Raw genomic sequence first — 20863 nt, 5'->3', positions numbered from 1 at the left:
TGGGAAAGTTTGAGGTGAGGGAGCAAGTGTGGTGGAACAAGAATTGTTAGCATTGTTAAGTATCTCTTGCTAGCTGGATGGAATTCTCTGTTAGCTAGCGAACTAACATTGCTATCTATGAACTGAGGTTTTCCCTATACATTAACGTTATGTGGTTAATTTTCAGAATGAGAGAATTAGGTGAAAAGGAGGTGTTGCTTGTTAAACAAGTGGATTCAGGGATGAATTGGAGCTGGTGCTGGGCCTGGCTTAAGCTGGATGCCACTATAGAGGTGAAAGGAACACCACACATTTTACATCTTTCTCACTTTTTCAATGCGGTAGATAAAAAGGGGTATGCCAGGTGTACTCCCTGCCTGAAAGAGATCTATTATGCCAACAAAGGGTTTCATGCTCTGCTGCTGGCACATTGTAGAACAGATGTCCACAGGCAGAAAGTGTAAAATGAAATAACGTGCAGTGTAGCTCAAAGCTATTGCTTTTGTTGTGTTGAACTTGATATAAAGTTGTGTGTGAGTGAGGGGGGATTCTTTTAGGGTTTACTCAGTGAACGTTATTTTTGCACACATAGCCTTGTGCACTTGATCGATGTCTACTACAGTGGCCAATATAACAGAGCAAAAATAGAATGCCTGTTTGTTTCATTCTATTTCTACTTTAAGATCTTTTTTTCCCAAGTGCAATATTTAAATGTGTGTGTGGTCACAAGCGTTCTATTATAAAGGCTGTCATGGCTAACTGCAATATTAGTGTATTGTTTTTTTCTCTGGACTTGGGTGTCATTTGCAGTAAAGTCTAGGCAACAAATAACATTGGATTGCTTTCCTAATATTTTTTAGCTGTGAGTTCAGTGGCGATTTTGGTGGGGCAAACAAAAAAAGTGTGATGCATGCCAAAAAAGCCACTACACAACACTAAACAATATAGGAATTGCACTATAACGGTGACAAACGGTGCCCACAAACTGTTAGGGCCTACATAAATCTGTCCGAACAGCAGAGTCCCAACAGCAGTCCCAACACCTTACCACGCTACACCTGGCCTGGCTATCAGCAGAGCCTTGTCTGGCAGTGAAACAGTTCATTCAGCCTCATTTACTGCCTTTGTAAAAAACATAGCTGATATGGCTGACTTGCTTAAACAAATGTGGTTTCTACTGACAATTGAGATGTACAAACTATGGCATAAGGGGACGACAAGCGGATAAAAGGCCATCCGTAATTAAGATTAAGACATTAATGAATTAGTGATGACGGACGTAGTCAAAAACTATTTGTTCAGCACTTTTGAAATGTACAGGGACAGAATTCAGAACATGGACCATTCTTACAATGTACTCCCTGTACACCAAGCCAGAACAGTAGGATAAATAAAGGGGGCATATAAGCAGAATGAAAGCTCTTACAGTATTCGATGATTACATTTCTCTAAAACAGCTTACAGGCTACATGTCAATAACCAAGTTAGAACAGTAGGTGAAATGAAGAGGTGAAAATAGGCCAAATTATTAAGGTGAGACACATTGAATGCCGTTTGGGTCTTTGTGTGATAAAAACATATACGTCAAATAACACTTTATCTCGTTAAATAAGCTTTTAATTTAGAATGTCAAATAACACAACTCTATTATAGAATGTTGTGTGTGCTGAATGTGCACATGCAGGCCAATCACCACCACTACTATCAGTACCACTGTCAAAACAAACAAAAAGTCTGCTAATAATCACAGACCGGCCACATGTGTTTACAATACCGCATTGGTGAAAATAGACCAAATTATTAGGGTGAGGCACATGGGCTACTAACAGCTAACTATACAACATACACTTAGTATTACTTTCTTAGCTACATTATACATATCTCCCTGGCATATTACATCATTTATGCTGCAGCATACAAGACATTTGGACTCACCTTGCTCACTTAATCAGTGGTCCTTTTTGGGCAAATTTTGTCATCAAAGTCTGTCATTCTCTGGATTTATGGTGGGAACTCTGAAGAAAAAAAACACACAGCCACTCCACTAGATAGCAGGCTAGTGATTGCTTTGCGATGCTTGCAGTTAGCCACTGATTCCTTCCAAACCACTCATTGTTGAATTAGCAATATCCAACTTGTTGTGGAATGGGTATGGCCGATGACCACCGATACGTTTTATCTATAATTTCACTTAATTACTTATCTTCATATGACAAGGATTGAAAAGGATTTGCCATTAGATTGTCGACTTGATTCATAATGATGGCTGCTAGCTAAGATTTTGAAAGTAAAATGTTGACATCAGTCCAATCAAAGCTACTGTACATATAATGTGATTTTATGTCATTTTATCTGTGCCCAATGACCTTGAGCCTTCTTGGAAGGGTACTTATAATATAAGTCTATGGCAGGGCTGAAATGTTCGATGTCTACCCTTACTAAGGACTTAGACTTGGCCTGTGGCGTAGTGTCCCCATGAATGACAGAACACTGAGCCAATCAGGCGCAATGCTCCTATTTTCTGCTGGCTTGCCCCACCACCACAGAAAGCACTGAGCCAGGCTGAAACACCTGCATTTTGGAGCTGCCTTAGTAAAGAAAACAAAAAAGAGACCATGTTTGTATGCAGCTTTATTAATTCAATTATATATATTTTTTTTTACAGTTTGCAAACTGATATGTGACACGTATTAATGCCAAAATAACATGCAAAACAGGCAAGGCCAATTTTTTAAAATATATATACATATCTTTTTAATGCTTTTATTTTCCCTGAATGATGGGTCGGCACTGTGAGTTAGGTTCACATTAACCACTTTTTATTTTACACACAGACTGATCATGTAAATCATATTCTTTGTTGTTTAATTAGTTAAAACCTGCATTTCAAGAAAGGATCCAGCCTAAGTCACTAGAAATTAGCATTTTAAAGCTGATATTTATTTTAATTGATTTTTCATACCCCCTAGCAGGGATTCTTTTCATGTTTCAGTGCCAAAAAAAGTGTCACCTTTTGGTGAGGACCAGTTTGCATCCCTGACTTTTTACTGGAAAACATGCACAGACACAGGAGGACAAACAATATAGCGTAGTTATATAAATAGAAATAATGAAGTGTCTTGCTATTCTCCATGGTTGGTCCTCTTGCCTATTATTTCAAGGTGGAAGGAGCCACAGTTATACACCTGAGCCTGCTTACTGCCCAACACATTCCATCAATCAGATCGATACATGAGTGTGTAGGTGTGGGTTATAGGGTGTCTAATTGTTCTACGTTTATTCAATATGGGTGACTTAAATGAGACTCTTAAATCACCATTCACTGAACAGCACCCTCACCTGAGAAGTAGAACGCAAAAGGAGAGAAACTGGGAATTGAATAACTGCAGTTGACATAGCTACATAAATGGAAGAATACTCTTATTTCAATGTGAATGGCTCTTAAAAGAGCATTTGGTTGTGCATAGTGTCGTCTATGGTGTTGCCAGGGAACAGCACCCTCTTCGAAGAAGTAGGAGGTGAAGATCTCCCGCACACAGATTACCTCTCTTGCTGCGTTGTTGGACCCCATCCTTGAAACATCCTGCAGAGCAGCAGACTTCTCCTCTAGCGCACGAGGGCGAGCTGCAGATCCCCTACTGGTCCTTGTGTCCATCATCATGTAGTTATGCAGGACACAGGTAGCCTTCACTCACCTGAAATCTCCCAGGAGGTAGTCCCAGATGGCCCTGGTCATCCAACCTTGCAGTGCCCTACATGGTAACTGTAGGCAATAATTTTGAAGGTATCTGTAGGAATATGGAAGATAATTTCATTATTAGACTTTCACATCACCAGGTCATTATGGATTACTAAAGTATAATATCCCTTATAACAAATCATGATAACATCGGATAGATAGATGCATGTGCACACACATGTGCATGTGTAGCACGTGACAAGCAGGATCATATCCAGGATAGCATCACAAATGAACACATAAATACCACTTGAAGCTTGATGATGAGTTGATCAATTGAATCAGCTGTGTAGTACTAAGGCAAAAACAAAAATGTGCACCCCTTTGAGTCCCCAGGACCAGGACTGGGAACTACTGCTCTTCATTGGGACCTCTTAATCTGCACAGGCTTTCACTGCTCCCTGTATCTGAGGACAGAAAACCTCACAAGAAACAGACTTCATTATACTCAAATTAGACCGCAATGAATATTATGTTACTATTATCTCCATCCTCACTTCTAGGGACTGGAACTACACAAAAGTACCTGCCCTATTCAGAATAGCCTAATCTCTCACTTATCTATTTTACCGTCCTCCGTGACTGTTAGCTAGCTACCTACAAATGCATCTGGAGTTGTTTTTTTACAGTGATAAATACATCAAGGTAGCTAGCTAATATGAAGTTAGGTAGCTGGTGATAATTAGTTCACTTAGCTAGCTATCTATACAGTATGTAATGTTGGCTAGATAGCTAGCTAGCTAATAATACATCGGGTTTTTTTTTACATTTTCGAAATGTATTTACTTACTTGAATAGGTCCTCCCAACCATGTGCACGATTGGAAACAGGGCAACAAAGTTTGTTTGTCACCAGAGCGTTTTACAGCATATCGGATCAAACTATTTACCCATTTAATTTAACAAGGCAAGTTAGTTTCAGAACAAATTCTTATTTACATTGACGGCCTACCCTGGCCAAACCTGGACGACGTTGGGCCAATTGTGCGCCGCCCTATGGGACACCCAACCACGGCTGGTTGTGATACAGCCTGGATTCGAACCAGGGTTTCTGTAGTGACGCCTCTAGCACGGAGATGCGTTGCCTTAGACCGCTGCGCCACTCAGGAGCCCCCAAAATAATTTTGGCCCTGGGTGGGCCAGACCTTCATACAAACTAAAGTGCAGTATAGGTCTACCGCTGGCCAATAGGATGGCTCAAATGACCGTGTCTGCAGTGACGTAGCAGGCATAAAGATACAGTAAAGTGAGATGTCAAAACGTTTAAAACCATGACTAGAGAGAGACTGTCAACGAATACAGCAAAGAGCTGCTGTTTATATGAATGAGTTCATGTTTAAGTTCTTACTCAGCACTGTCAACACTTTGTATTCAACACTTTTATAAACCATATGCTGCCAGCACGCCTACAAGCGAACCACTCTGGGCGGCCTAAGCGGCACGCTGCAATTCACCGCGTGCCAGTGTACACGAGCCGTAAGGCTTTAACGTTGGGATTTTTACAGAAATGTTTGTCGATTGACTAGAAATGCCTTGGAGATGGACCAGTGGGATGGGATCGAACGGTTGATGACCACTGCTGTAGAAAGTGGAGTGAAGTTCTACCTCGTGCTTCTCTCTGAGGGGTGATATTTCTGCATGGCAGCTGTGCGGCAGTCTCAGGGCCACAGCGCACACGCATGCAGGTTAGAGGGAATATTGTTTATAAGCTGCATAAATGTGGTGTTTGTGTGGAGGTCCTTCCTTAATTGGATCTAAGAGCTCATCCCTTGAATGTACATGATGATTGACATCTCCAGGCAGGCAGGTAGGTGGCAGTAATTGGGGAGCGTGGCTCAGAAACAGATAGGTGTCAACATATTGAGGTGTTGCTGAGCTCGTCAGAGATGTGCGTGTTTGACAGACAGAGGCTCTCCGAATCGATGCCTGGGTTTTTAAAAGCTAAGCCACTGGAAGCTACAGTAGTATGTCTGTCTGCACTACAGAAGAGAAGGGGAATGATTAATTGTATTTGGAAAAGCCTAAGTAAAGAGAGGTTGGAGCTGAGCTCCCCTATCGTTTGGACTGATGGAGACTGGGAGCCCTTCCAAATTGTCTCCTCACACACACACACACACACACACACACAGACACACAATCCTCTGTTGCTTTACTGTGCTGTTAAGGGATGACAAACATACATGAGAGGTGTCAAAGTCTTGCTAACTATTTGTCTGTGTACAGTGTGTGTGTGTGTGTATAGTGTGTGTACAGTGTGTGTACAGTGTCTGTGTACAGTGTGTACGTGTGTGTACAGTGTGTACGTGTGTGTGTACAGTGTGTACGTGTGTGTGTACAGTGTGTACGTGTGTGTGTACAGTGTGTACAGTGTGTACGTGTGTGTGTTTACAGTGTGTGTGTGTGTGTCTGTGTGTGTGTACAGTGTGTGTGTGTGTGTGTGTACAGTGTGTGTGTGTGTGTGTGTGTGTGTGTGTGTGTGTACAGTGTGTGTGTGTATAGTGTGTGTACGTGTGTGTGTACAGTGTGTACGTGTATGTACAGTATGTGTACAGTGTGTGTATGTACAGTGTGTGTACAGTGTGTGTACAGTGTGTGTACAGTGTGTGTCTTTGTGTGTGTGTTTGTTAATTCTTCCACATCTGTCTGTGTGATTCACCCAATCATAAAGAACCTATTCTCCCTGGACAAGAGTGTTCACACATTACACCGCTTAACCCAGGACAGAAACAATGTTTTATTTGAAGAAAAACCTCCAACTCATTTCCCGAGAGAGAGAGAGAGAGAGAGAGAGAGAGAGAGAGAGAGAGAGAGAGAGCAGAGAGAGAGAGAGAGAGAGAGAGAGAGAGAGAGAGAGAGGCCAAAGGGTTCAACAACATGGCTTTATTAGCATGTTGCACTAATTCCAACAGCATTTAACTAATCACATCAGATAATTAGTATTTTGAGTGGAATTACTTCTTAATTCGCTTATAGTCAGTCAGTCAGTGTTCAGACTAGTAAACTGCCTGATCTTGCGAGCTTATATGCATGATGGCTACACAGATATCAGTGGTAATCAGTCTGGTAATTATGAGGCTATGTTCAGGCTGTCTGTCAGTGTTGAGCTCTAGTCTAATTCCACAAGGAATTGGCCAGACATAGGAAACCGCACACACACATCCACACAAGAGAGAGCAAGAGAGAGACACACACACACAGGGTCTTCAATTCAATGGCATTCATGGCTCTATTTCGTTTGCCTAACGTGTTACATATACGGATGAATAGAGCAGCTAAGGCCTTGTTTGTGAGCTATTCCCCAAAGGTCTATAATGTACACATCAATGTAGAACACCAGTGATCTGCTGTGTAGAGTGCAGTACTGACTCAACTGGCTGGAGGGTAGAGTAGTGTTGTGTCAGAGTGCTGTAATTTATGCATGTTCAGTATGATAACACTAGGAAACAGTATGTATGAAGGTTAATGAGCTGTGTGAGCCGAGGCTTGTACAGTGTGTGTGAATGTGAGTGTGCGTGCCTGTGTGTGTGTGTTTGTACAGTATGTGTACATAGGCCAATGCATGCTTGTGTGTCCTGCTGTTTGATTACAGTGATTAGGTTCCTACTGTGGGTAGCAGGTCATTCTCCTATGGGCTGAGCCTTCCAGTCTCCTATGGGCTTCACAGGCCAGAGGCCAGAGAGGCTCAGTCAGCCTCAGTAAGTAGCTTGACCCGGTTACACACTCCCCACTGTCTCAGAACCTCAACCTGCAGCGGTGTGACCTCTGCTTTACTCACCTGGCTGGCCAACCACACACACACACACACACACACACACACACACACACCTTCAGCCTCCTCCGTCTCAGCTCAGCCTCATTGATCTACACGTTCCCTCTGAGATCCCTGTCTAATTAAGGGATCGATAACAGCCACCACGCTGCAGTCTTACTATATCATATCCAGTTTGGCTGCTCCCTTCAACTCAGACACAATCCTTCCGGGAGGAACCCACACTGAAGTAATCACATATCCTTAGTGCTAGCCCTCTGTCCGTGGCAGGTTTGATTGACTAATATAATTTTGACTGACTGGCCTTGTTTCTTGACTGCATGGTCTGCATACCAAATGGCACCCTATTCCTTAAATAGGGCACTACTTTTGGCCACGGACTACCTTTTGATTGGGATTGTGTTGCGGCCGGGAGAGGGAACGTGCACGCTGCATATTCAGCTCAGCCCCCCTCAGTTTTATCTGTTTGTACACTGACTTTGCGTATAATTAATTAACCCTACAATATTGAATTTGGCTATCAGGGCACCCTTGAATAAATTGCATGACGTCTCTGAATGCTGCCCTCCTTCTATCAGATCATCTCTTCATAGCAGGCTGGTTCCTTCCTTCTTGTTGGGTAAGCCTCCTGTAGGATTAGATGAAGGATATTAATTCTCTCTCTCTCTCTCTGAGCCTATCAGCAGCAATCCAGCCTGATCAAACAGTGTAAAGCCTCCACTAACCACTGAGATATCCACAGCTAAAAAAACAGCTCTCATTACCTTCTATATCACCACACAAACCATCCCACCCGATCTCTCCCGCGGTGTACTTCAACCGTAGTGGAATCAAAAACGGACTTTCCAAACGAGGAGCGTTATATATATTATCCTTTCATTTCAACCACCACAACCAGAAAGTGTCCATGACAACTTTAACTTCCCAAATAATCTTCTAGTGTTGTGGGTTTTTTAAGATAAGAATATTACGTGAGTTAGTTCTGCATTTAGTCTAATCCCTCATTCCAACCACCTTCACCAGAAGTTGTAGTGTCAACGACAAATAAACGACTTTAACTTCCCAAATAAACTATGTTCTCTAGTGTTTTTCAGCTGTTGTTGGCAAGGCTGCTAAGAAGGTAAAATATATAATGATTTCAGCTCGCTCCTCCATTACCTCCTTTAATTGAGTGGACTGGTATATTTCAGCGCTTTATTAAATTGGAGGGAAGCAGGCCGGAGGGTATTACCCGCAGAGTAAATAGATTTCTGCACTGAGCTCCCTCCGTCTGGCTCTGCCTTCACCACCACACACAAGCTCATTCTTCACTTGTTGTCTTGTCTTGTTTTTTGCACGGGCTGATCATGGTTGTCATAGATACATAGACACAAACAAAAATTGGAACAAGGAAAGTTTGGTTCCTTTGACTCATCACTGGGTCAGACCAAACTGTTTTTCGGATTAAAAAGACTGTCCATCTGTGGAGGCCTAACCTTAAGACACCAAATCCAATCCCTCCCACAACTCCTTTGCTATTTTGGATTTTACTGCTTAAAACTTTCTTGGCTTAAAACTCTTTTTTTGTTGACTAAGATGCCCAAATAATGCGACGCTTTCTCTGTGAATCAGGAGGTGTGAAGAGATTTAATGAGTCAAGCTTGCTGTCGTGTTGTGGCTTTGCGCCATGGTGCTGTTTATTCGGAGCATTTTGGTTACAAAACACCCCTAGTTCAACGGCTCCCCAGCTCAAACGCCAGACCTATCCTCCACACTGCCGTACCGCATCCATCCAAGCCTCGCATCAAGACACCGCCGCTCTTTTCGCCCTCTCAGTAATTCAAAGTGCTGTGGTGTTTTCCTTTTTTGGCCTCCTCTACTTACATCACAGTAATTCATCCCCCCACGCTTTATTAGAAGATTGTCGCCTCGTCCTCGTCGCTACCGAGGAATGACTCAAACGCAGGAAAGGAGCTCTTCCCATTACCCGGAGGATTACTCTGATTCTCCACCGTGCGTCGAAGAAGAACTACAAGGAAAAACATTCAAACATGCCAAAGTCAGGGTCCAACAAAATCCACTCCCCGAGCTTAAGCCCTGCTGAAAGGGAGTGTGAAATAACAATGAGTACAGGTTTGGGGCAGTACAATGAGCAAGGAGGGAGAATGGAAATAGGCAGGGAGAAAGGATTAGAATACTATTAGTAGAAGCAGTTTGTTGTTGATAGGAAGGAAGTTGCTTCTCCTTGGAGTAGATGCTGCGTACTGTGCACCAATCCCTTGTCTGCTTAGATTTTTCTGTAGATTCTGCAGTGGGAAATGTGAAATGTCAGGCAAATAGCCATGTCAAGTGTCAATCATGGGGATTTTTGACTGCTTGAGCTCTTTGTGAAGTTTATCGATTGCGCGAGGGTCGGTGTCAGCATACCGCGAGAGACTGGTATTTCTTTGCCGTGGTTGGACGAAAGATTTGACTGAGATAAGCCTGAACGGAACATCCTTTATTATTGCAAGCCAGGGGATTTATGGGTAAAGACTCAATATGTCTTTGAGACTGCCTGCGTGTCTGAGTGCATGTTTTTACTATATGTATGATGGTGTTTTAGAAGGTGTGTATTTACGTATCCAGGGGCGACAGAGAGATGTGGGTCATGTGAGGGCCACATAATTTCTCTCTGTATGCTTCCACTAAGACTGCAATATGATTGTCTCTGGATTATGATGCTCAAATGCCACCTTTCAATATATGTACTTTACATAGGTCATATTTTTCTCCGCTCAAGGGATTAGGTATGTTACTTTATATTTTTGTTAAAGAATAAAGAATTACTCACACCCGTTGTCTGTCTGATACCACAAACACTGCAAGTGTAGATTACTTTCTCTGGATTTAGGATGCTTGGAATTACACCAAATGTCACCTTTCAATATATGGATGTTATGCACTATTTTAATGTAATAAATCTGAACATGGTAACTAACACTTGTATTATTTCTTTGTCTCTCACTGTTTCTCTTGTACAGTTTCTCTATCTGTCTATCTCTCTTAAGAGCTACAGCTGTAGCAGTAGATGCTCACATTATAACACAAAAAGAACTGGACACCGCCACATTGTTTTGTGCTGATCAGAAGATTTAGAAAATAACTTTACCGACAAGCTAAAGACATGGATTCTTTCCCTGTCTCTCCTACAGGTCTCCAGTGATGGCTGGAGGTCTCTTTGCCGTCAACCGTCAGTGGTTCTGGGAGCTGGGTGGCTACGACACTGGATTGGAAATATGGGGCGGAGAGCAGTACGAGATATCGTTCAAGGTGAGCAAAAATGTATAGAAGATAGCGTTTCCCAATCATACATTTGTCTTACCAATGTTCTCAAGACTGGAACAAGTCTTATCATTCGAGCATCTCAATACAGCACTGTAGGGAAACTGGAAGTCTTAAGGAGTCTTAAGGTTGCTAGTCATACTCATGAGGGCTAAGTTCGTCTTTCAGTATACACCAGGGTTAGGCAACTAGATTCAGCCACAGGCCAATTTTTGTCGGAGCGGATGGTCGGGTGGCTTAATCAAATCAAATCAAGTTTTATTTATACAGCACATTTCAGACATGAAATGTAACACAATGTGCTTCACAGGAAAAAAAACGGAATAAAAACAATTCAAATAACTTAAATATTTACTACACAAAAAAACAAGAGGATAAAAAACAAAATAATAAAAATAAAATGACTAAAAATCACCCTAAGGAAAAGCAAAGCTAAAGCAGTTTTAGCCCCTCTCAGGTTCTCTGGCAGGCTATTCCAGAGGCTGGGGGCATAATAAATTGAGTTCAGAATCTAAAATAACATCTGGGTGTTTCACCTGGTGTTTTATCTTTATTGCCCGTGAATTAAAATCTTCGGACAGATTCTCTCTCTGTGCTTTGGCTCCAACAATTAGTAAATCAAATCAAATCCAATTGTACTCGCCACATGCGCTGAATACAACAGGTGTAGACCCTACAGTGAAATGCTTACTTACAAGCCCTTAACCAACAATGCCGTTTTAAGAAAAATAAGTGTTAAGAAAGTATTTACAAGAAAATAGAAAAATAATAAATAATTAAAGAGCAACAATAAAATTACAGTAGCGAGGCTATATACAGGGGGTACCAGTACAGAGTCAATGTGCGGGTGCACAGGTTATTTGAGGTAATTGAGGTAATATATACATGTAGGTAGAGGTAAAGTGACTATGCATAGATAATTAACAGGGAGTTACAGCAGTGTAAAAATGGGGGGGGCATGCAGATAGTCCGGGTAGCCATTTGATTAGCTGTTCATGAGTCACCGTGCCAGGTGTCCTCCTAGGACGTGGGAATGGGCTAACTGTAGGACTGTATCCCTGTATGGTCTAGGCACCATTAGTAATTCCTGGTTGCTCCTTCCTTCCTGCGTCGTGTATAACCCTTCGCAGGTGTCTTCATCGGTAGTTTCCTGGAATATGCTCCCGAGGACGAGGTCGAGGCTACGTCTCCTTGTAGGACTACTACCTCGGGCTTGGATTTGTTTTTTTTCTTCTTTCCTGTCCCCCTTCTTCCCGTGCATAACGTCATCTGCCGAAGCTCTTTATATAGGGAACATTCTCTCCCGATCAATAACAGCACCTTCAGCTGGGGTACTTTCCCTGCCCTGACTGTACACCTTCCTTTCGGGGTGAGAATAGACAGATTCACGGTGGGGTAATAGTGGGTGTCTCCATGGATACAGGACACAGCTACTTTGTCTGGTAGCAGTGTCTGGTAGCACCATCCGCTCCTCTACTAACGTAACCATACTTCCCGAGTCGAGAATGGCTACCACATCTTGTCCTTCTAGTCGAACCGGAATCTCTGGGGCCTATTTCTGCTAACCAACAGTGTTGATCCTGCCCTCTCGAACCGGGATGCGTGGGGATGGGTAGCGATGACTCCATGACCATGGACTCGTCCTTGCTAGGACATTGTGGGGCATAATTGTCTGGAGACGGACATTTATAACACCGACCCTGCTGTGTGGGGGATGTCTTCTCCCACCTCCGGATGGGGTTTGGACGTTTCGGTGGCCGACGCGCCGAGGTGAGTCGTGGTACGGGATTTGCAGAATCCTTCCGTTCCTCCTTGTCACCTTTTAACAACTCCCCTGTAGATCGGTATGTTTCCACCACCTGGGCTATGTTGTCGGCTGACAACGGGTTGGCTTGCCCCACGACCCTTTAAGTCACTGGTTAATTAATTAATTAATTCCCTCAATATCTTGTCCACTATGAGGGTCTCTATTACATGTCCTACTCCCTTTCCGGGTTCCAGCCACTGTTTCGTCAGTCGTATTAGAGCGAAGATCTGGGCACGGACGGGTTGGTCAGCCGTATAGGTCCATTGATGGAACTTTACGGCTCTATCTCTGGCAGTCAGCTCTTACCGGGTCAGGATATAGGTTTTTAGTCGCCCATAGTCCGCAGCTTCGCGGGAATCCAGGTCAAAATAGGCTTCCTGGGACACCCCGGTCAAAAGAGGGGCTAATGTGCTCGCCCATTCTGTGGGCGGCCACTCTTCCAAGGTGGCCGTCCTTTCGAAGGTCAAGAGGAAGGCCTCGATATCATCCTCCTTGGAGAGACGAGGTAAGATGGCGTGAGCAGCCGCTCTTGGCTTAACTCTAGGTTCTTCTCGCCGGCTCAGCTGTTGTTGCAGGAGTTCTATGGTTGTCTGCTGTGCCGTGATCAACTGTTGTAGTAGGGCGTTGTCCATCGTTCTTGAATGGTTCCTTTGTGTCTACTGGAAGAATTTACTCACTTATCCTTGTGTCACTCATCCACCTAATCCCCGCATTCTCCACCAATGTGAGCGGACCATTTAATGTGGCGTCACTCTAAAGCGGAAAGGTGGAATAAACGAGTCAGGAGTAGGTTTTCTTGATTGAACACAGTTCTCTATTGAGGGATTTTGGTCAATACAAACACTCCAACATAATCAGTGAAAATATCCCAAGGAAAAACATACATCTTCTTCTTCTCCAGATGAAACAGGAACACGATACGATTATCTTTAAACTACAACAAAAATCACGGGTTTGTCACCATCTAAATGGTTCTTCATGGATAGCTCCCCTCTCTTGGTGGCCATCCTCCAGAGATAGTTTCCCCCCCCAGCTCTCTGCTTGTTCCCTCCTCTCTTTTGTAGGGAAGAGAGAATAGGTCATTAGTACCGTCAGCAATTGCCTCAGGTCCCCTTGACTCACATGCCTGGCTGGGCTACTATCCGTGAGCCCAGCCTGCCCTCTGGTGGTCCTTCCACACGTAGGTGTTCCTTTTGTCCAGGTGGGAAACGTTAGTGTGGAGTGCAATAGAGATTGCGTCATCTGTGGATCTGTTGGGGCGGTATACAAATTGGAGTGGGTCTAGGGTTTCTGGAATGATGGTGTTGATGTGATCCATGACCAGCCTTTCAAAGCACTTCATGGATACAGACATGAGTGCTACCGGTCGGTAGTCATTTAGGCAGGTTACCTTGGTGGTCTTGGCCACAGGGACTATGGTGGTCTGCTTGAAACATGTTGGTATTACAGACTCGGTCAGGAATAGATTGAAAATGTCAGTGAAGACACATTCCAGTTGGTCAGCACATGCTCGAAGTACACATCCTGGTAATCCGTCTGGCCCTGCGGCCTTGTGATTTTTGACCTGTTTAAAGGTCTTACTCACATCGGCTATGGAGAGCGTGATCACACAGTTGTCCAGAACAGCTGCTGCTCTCATACATGCTTCAGTGTTGCTTGCCTCTAAGTGAGCATAGAAGTAATTTAGCTCATCTAGTAGGCTTGTGTCACTGGGCAGCTCGCGGCTGTGCTTCTCTTTGTAGTCCGTAATAGTTTGCAAGCGCTGCCACATTCGGCGAGCGTCGGAGCCGGTGTAGTACAATTCAATCTATAAGGGCACAAGGCGAGACCCAAATGCAGACACAGGAGGCAGATGGTTGAGCTCCGATATTTATTATAACAAAAGGAGTAGGCAAAAGGCAGGTCAGGGACAGGCGAGAGTTCATAAACCAGGCCAGAGTCCAAACAGGACCAGGCGATAGGCAGGCTAGAGGTCAGGACAGGCAGGGGTTCAATGATCAGGTCCAAGTCCAAACAGTACAAGGGGATTGGCAGGCTCGAGGTCAGAACAGGCAGAGTGGTCAGGCAGGGGGATTCGGCGTCAGGACAGGCAAGGGTCAAAAACCAGGAGGGCTAGGAAAAAACAGAGACTGAAAAATAGGAGCTAGGAAAAATGCTGGTTAACTTGGAAATACCAGACGAACTGGCACAGAGAGACAGGAAACACAGGCATAAATACACTGGGGACTAATAGGGAAAACAGGTGACACCTGGAGGTGGGCGGAGACAATCACAAAGACAGGTGAAACAGATAAGGGCGTGACACAATCTTAGTCCTGTATTGCTGCTTTCCCTGTTTGATGGTTTGTCGAAGGGCATAGCGGGTTTTCTTATAAGCGTCCGGGTTAGTGTCCCGCTCCTTGAAAGCGGCAGCTCTACCCTTTAGCTCAGTGTGGATGTTGCCTGTAATCCATGGCTTCTGGTTGGGATATGTACGTACGGTCACTGTGGGGACGACGTCATCAATACATTTATTGATGAAGCCAGTGACTGATGTGGTGTACTCCTCAATGCCATCGTAAGAATCCCGTAACATATTCCAGTCTGTTGTAGCAAAACAGTCCTGTAGCTTAGCATCTGTGTCATCTGACCACTTCCGTATTGAGCAAGTCACTGGTACTTCCTGCTTTAGTTTTTGCTTGTAAGCAGGACTCAGAAGGATAGAGTTATGGTCAGATTTGCCAAATGGAGGCTGAGGGAGAGCTTTGTATGCATCTCTGTGTGTGGAGTAAAGGTGGTCTAGAGTTTTATTTCATCTGGTTGCACATGTAACATGCTGGTAGAAATGAGGTAAAATGGATTTAAGTTTCCCTGCATTAAAGTACCCAGCCAGTAGGAGCACCACCTCTGGATGAGCATTTTCTTGTTTGCTTATGGCCTTATACAGCTCGTTGAGTGCGGTCTTAGTGCCAGCATCGGTTTGTCGTGGTAAATAGACAGCTACGAAAAATATAGATAAACTCTCTCGGTAAATATTGTGGTCTACAGCTTATCATGAGATACTCTACCTAAGGCGAGTACTTCCTGCTTTAGTTTTTGCTTGTAAGCAGGACTCAGAAGGATAGAATTATGGTCAGATTTGCCAAATGGGGGCTGAGGGAGAGCTTTGTACGCATCTCTGTGTATGGAGTAAAGGTGGTCTAGAGTTTTATTTCATCTGGTTGCACATGTAACATGCTGGTAGAAATTAGGTAAAATGGATTTAAGTTTCCCTGCATTAAAGTACCCGGACACTAGGAGCACCGCCTCTGGATAAGCATTTTCTTGTTTGCTTATGGCCTTATACAGCTCGTTGAGTGCGGTCTCAGTTCCAGCATCGGTTTGTCGTGGTAAATAGACAGCTACGAAAAATATAGATAAACTCTCTCGGTAAATATTGTGGTCTACAGCTTATCATGATACTCTACCTAAGGCGAGCAAAACCTCAAGACTTCCTTAATATTAGATTTCGTACACCAGCTGTTACTGACAGATAGACACAGACTGCCAACCCTTGTCTTACTAAAGGCAGCTGCTCTATCTAGCCAATGCACGGAAAACTCAGCCAGCTGTATGTTACCCATGTCGTTGTTCAGCCCACTACTCGATTAAACATAAGATATTACAGTTTTTAATGTTCCGTTGGTAGTATAGTCTTGATCACAGCTCATCCAGTTTATTATCCAATGATTGCACGTTGGCTAATAGGACTGATGGTAGAGGCGGATTACCCACTTGCCGTCGAATCCTTACAAGGCCCCCCGACCTACGTCCCCAATATCTCTGTCTCTTCTTTATGCGAATGACAGGGATTTGGGCCTTGTCCGGTGTCTGAAGTAAATCCTTTGCGTCCGATTCGTTTAAAGAAAAAATCTTTCTCCAGTACCTCGGTCTTGTCTTGATTTAGCTGTAGGAAGTTGTGAGCCATCCAAGTATTTAAATCACTAATACAGTCTAATAATGTATCTGTGAAGTTAAAATCCTCTTGTGACACAGAAATTTAAAGTTGTGTATCGTCTGTGTAGCAGTTAAAATCAATGCTGTGCTTTCTGATAACGCTGCCAAGGGGTAACATGTACTTTATAAACTGAACAGTACCAGACCCAAAATCGAACCTCGTGAACGCCACAGCGCCTATTTTGACTCTCGACCAGTTAAATAGGTCCTAAACCAATTTAGAACTGGAGCAGAGAGGCCAACCCACCTTTCTAGTCTTTTCAGAAGGACATCATGGTCAACCGTGTCGAGTGCAGCACTTAGAGTACAAGGACAGAGAGCTGTTTGGCATCTGTGTTGGCTCTAAGATCATTTACCTGTCACGCCCTGACCAGGTGAACTCTTCTATTTTGGTCAGGGTGTGGCATTTCTATAGTTTATTTTCTATGTTTTTGGTATAGCCTTGCTTTGGGGCTTATTTCTATGTTGGGTTCTGTCGATTCCCAATCAGAGACAGCTGTCGCTAGTTGCCTCTGATTGGGGAATCACATTTAAGTTCCTTTTCCCCCACGATGTTTGTGGGGTGTTGTCTCTTTTTGTTGGAGCAGTAACGATACGTTTATTCTCTGTTTTGACCGTGTTATTTCAGTCTGTAATAAATAACATGTGTTCGCTCCCAGCTGCGCCTTGGTCCACTTCTTCCTTCCTGCACGACGATCGTTACAGAACACCCCACCAAACCAGGACCAAGCAGCGGGAGGATAAGGAGCGCGAGAGATGGGCTCGCGAGGGGAAGGAGTTCTGGACCTGGGAGGAGATCATGTCGGGGAAAGGACCCTGGCGGAAGAATTCCCAGGTCGAGGAGGTGATGCCAGCCGGTGAAAGAAGTCGCAGGCGGCGGTCGAGGAGGCCCGGAAGACACCCCCAAGAAAATGTTTTGGGGGGGCTAATGGGGTGGTCCGGAAGGGCAGAGGAAGAGCCCAGATCACTGCTCTCTTGGGGGATAACGGCGAAGGAGGAGGCAGAGATGTGGCAGGTCCTGGAGGACCTGCGTAGGGACAGCGTGGAGGAAGAGCCTTGGGTGGCAGAGGTGCGCACGGTATCGCCAGTGCGCCTGCACAGCCCAGTGCTCTCTGTGCCAGCGCCCCACATTTGCCGGGCTAGGGGGAGTGTTCAGCGAGTACGTGTTGTGCCGGCTCAGCGCTCCTGGCTTCCGGTGCCCCTTCTCGGTCCGATGTATCCTGCGCCGAGGACGCGCACTGTGTCTCCGGTACGGCTGCACAGCCCAGTGCGTTCTGTGCCAGCGCTCCACACTTGCCAGGCTAAGGTGGGCGTTGAGCCAGAACGGGTGATGTCAGCTGTGCACTCCAGACCTCCAGTGCGCCTCCACGGTCCAGGATATCCGGCGCCGCTTATGCGCACTGTGTCGCCGGTGTGCCGTCACGGTCCAGCACGTCCTGTGCCAGCACCTCGCCCTTGCCGGGCGAATGTGGTGCGTGTCCACAGTCCAGTCCGGCCCATCCCTGCTCCCCGCACCAAGCCAGTGGTGCGTGTCCCCAGTCCTGTCCGGCCCATCCCTGCTCCCCGCACCAAGCCAGTGGTGCGTGTCCCCAGTCCAGTCCGGCCCATCCCTGCTCCCCGCACCAAGCCAGTGGTGCGTGTCCCCAGTCCTGTCCGGCCCATCCCTGCTCCCCGCACCAAGCCAGTGGTGCGTGTCCCCAGTCCGGCCCGTCCCTGCTCCTCGCACCAGGTTAGTGGTGCGTGTCCCCAGTCCTGTCCGGCCCATCCCTGCTCCCCGCACCAAGTTAGTGGTGCGTGTCCACAGTCCTGTCCGGCCCATCCCTGCTCCCCGCACCAAGCCAGTGGTGCGTGTCCCCAGTCCTGTCCGGCCCATCCCTGCTCCCCGCACCAAGCCGGGGGTGCGTGTCCCTAGTCCAGTCCGGCCCGTCCCTGCTACCCGCACCAGGTTGCTGGTGCGTGTCCCCAATCCAGTCCGGCCCATCCCTGCTCCCCGCACCAGGTTGGTGGTGCGTGTCCCCGGTCCTGTCCGGCCCGTCCCTGTTCCCCGCACCAGGCCCACGGTGCGTGTCCACAGTCCGGCACGGCCTGTGTCCGGTCCACCGGTGACCAGTCCTGTTCCGGTCGGCGGCTCCGCTCCGGAGCCTGAGCATGCCGCTCCACCGTGGTCCAGTCCGGGCCAGAGGGGTAGGGCTAGGGTGGAGGCAGGGGGAGAAACACGCCCGGGGCCAGAGCCTCCACCGAGGGTGAGGCGCCCACCCGGTCCCCCCCCCTAATAGACTTTAGGTTGGTTCGCCGGGAGTACGCACCGTTGGAGGGGGGGTACTGTCACGCCCTGACCAGGTGAACTCTTCTATTTTGGTCAGGGTGTGGCATTTCTATAGTTTATTTTCTATGTTTTTGGTATAGCCTTGCTTTGGGGCTTATTTCTATGTTGGGTTCTGTCGATTCCCAATCAGAGACAGCTGTCGCTAGTTGCCTCTGATTGGGGAATCACATTTAAGTTCCTTTTCCCCCACGATGTTTGTGGGGTGTTGTCTCTTTTTGTTGGAGCAGTAACGATACGTTTATTCTCTGTTTTGACCGTGTTATTTCAGTCTGTAATAAATAACATGTGTTCGCTCCCAGCTGCGCCTTGGTCCACTTCTTCCTTCCTGCACGACGATCGTTACATTACCACTTTAAGTAAGGCTGTCTTTGTGCTGTGATGGGCACGAAAAACAGATTGGAATTTTTTTTAAATACAGTTGGCACTTAAAAAAAATATTTTTTTGTTTGAAAACCAATTGCTCCAGAGTTTTGCTTAAGAATGGAAGGTTGGAGATTGCCCGAAAATGGCTAAGAGTTGAAGAATCTAGATTACTTTTCTAGATTACTTTTTAGTGCAGTTGGGAAAGTGCCTGTGAATAGTCAGTGATTAACAATAGCTTGCACTTCTTCACATATGCAATTAAAAACTGTTTTTAAGAAGGTGGTGGGGATAGGACCGAGAAGGCAGGTAGGAGATTTAAGTTGTGATATCACTTTACTGAGCATGTCTATGTCAAACAGGGGGGGGGGGAATCCATAGTCCCTTTGTGTGGTAGGCGAGGGCACATATCATCAAACTTCTCATCAGGTCTTGCTTGACTGATACCCAGCCTAATGTTTGTTATCTTATCTCTGAAATATGCTGCAAACTCCTCACATTTAGATGTATAGGAAAGTTCACATACTGTAGGTCCACGGGTGTAGGATGTATCACGCCGTCAAGGGTGTCGAGCAGAGCACTCTCAAATTATTCTGATTATAAGTGATCACGTTAGAAAAATGAGCCCGTCTGGTATTTCTAATTGCCTTGTTATACAGTACCAGTCAAAAGTTTGGACACACATACTCGTTCGAGGGTTTTACTTTATTTAAAAACATTTCTACATTGTAAAATAATAGTGGAGACATCAAAACTATGAAATAACACACATGGAATTATGTAGTAACCAAAAAAGTGTTAAACAAATCTAAATTATTTTTGATTCTTCAAAGTAGCCACCCATTGCCTTGATGACAGCTTTGCACACTCTTGGCATTCTCTAAACCAGCTTCATGAAGAATGCTTTTCCAACAGTCTTGAAGGAGACCCCCATACCATGACACCTCCTCCTCCATGCTTCACAGTGGGAACCACACATGCAAAGATCATCCATTCACCTACTCTGCGTCTCACAAAGACACAGTGTTTGGAACCAAAAATCTTAAATTTGGACTCAGACCAAAGGACAGATTTCCACCAGTCTAATGTCCATTTCTCGTGTTTCTTGGCCCAAGCAAGTCTCTTTGTAACGCTTGGACGTTGTGGGTGTGGAGTCAGGCGCAGGAGGCAGAAAAATGTTTGGTACAATATATATTTAATAAGTACCACAAAAGAGAAATATGCCCAAAACAACAGGGCGTAACAAAAACCCAAAGTCCAACAACACGATACACTACACAAACACAGTGAAAACACGTAACAAGCCCGCACACAGAACAGGTGGAGAGGCGGGCTTAAATAACACCACTAATTACCTAAATGAACACAGGTGCAACTAATAAAGACATAACTAACAGAAAAACGAAAAGGGGATCGATGGCAGCTAGTAGGCTGGTGACGATGACCGCCGAGCGCCACCCGAATAGGGAGAGGAACCACCCTCGGCAGTAGTCGTGACAGTACCCCCGACGCCTTGTTATACAGTACCAGTCCTCCGGGCCTCGGGGTCGACCCGGAGGATGAGGCGATGGAAATCCTCTAACAGTGATGGATCCAGTATGTCCCC

The 20863-nt window shown here is 45.4% G+C and overlaps 1 protein-coding gene across 3 annotated transcripts in view; it reads left to right on the top strand.

The window, feature by feature from the left end:
• Nucleotides 1-20863, top strand: part of LOC115202213 (polypeptide N-acetylgalactosaminyltransferase-like 6) — a 245480-nt gene that overhangs the window by 206215 nt on the left and 18402 nt on the right. For all 3 annotated transcript variants that reach the window (XM_029766197.1, XM_029766194.1, XM_029766196.1), the window contains exon 8: nucleotides 10660-10777. In XM_029766197.1, the coding sequence (XP_029622057.1) occupies nucleotides 10660-10777 (118 nt within the window). The remainder of the gene's footprint in view (nucleotides 1-10659; nucleotides 10778-20863) is intronic.

This window comes from Salmo trutta, chromosome 11, assembly GCF_901001165.1.
Source record: "Salmo trutta chromosome 11, fSalTru1.1, whole genome shotgun sequence".
Classification (NCBI taxonomy): Eukaryota; Metazoa; Chordata; class Actinopteri; order Salmoniformes; family Salmonidae; genus Salmo; species Salmo trutta.
The sequence above is the reverse complement of the archived record's forward strand: the minus strand, read 5'-3'. Positions and strand labels throughout refer to the sequence as shown.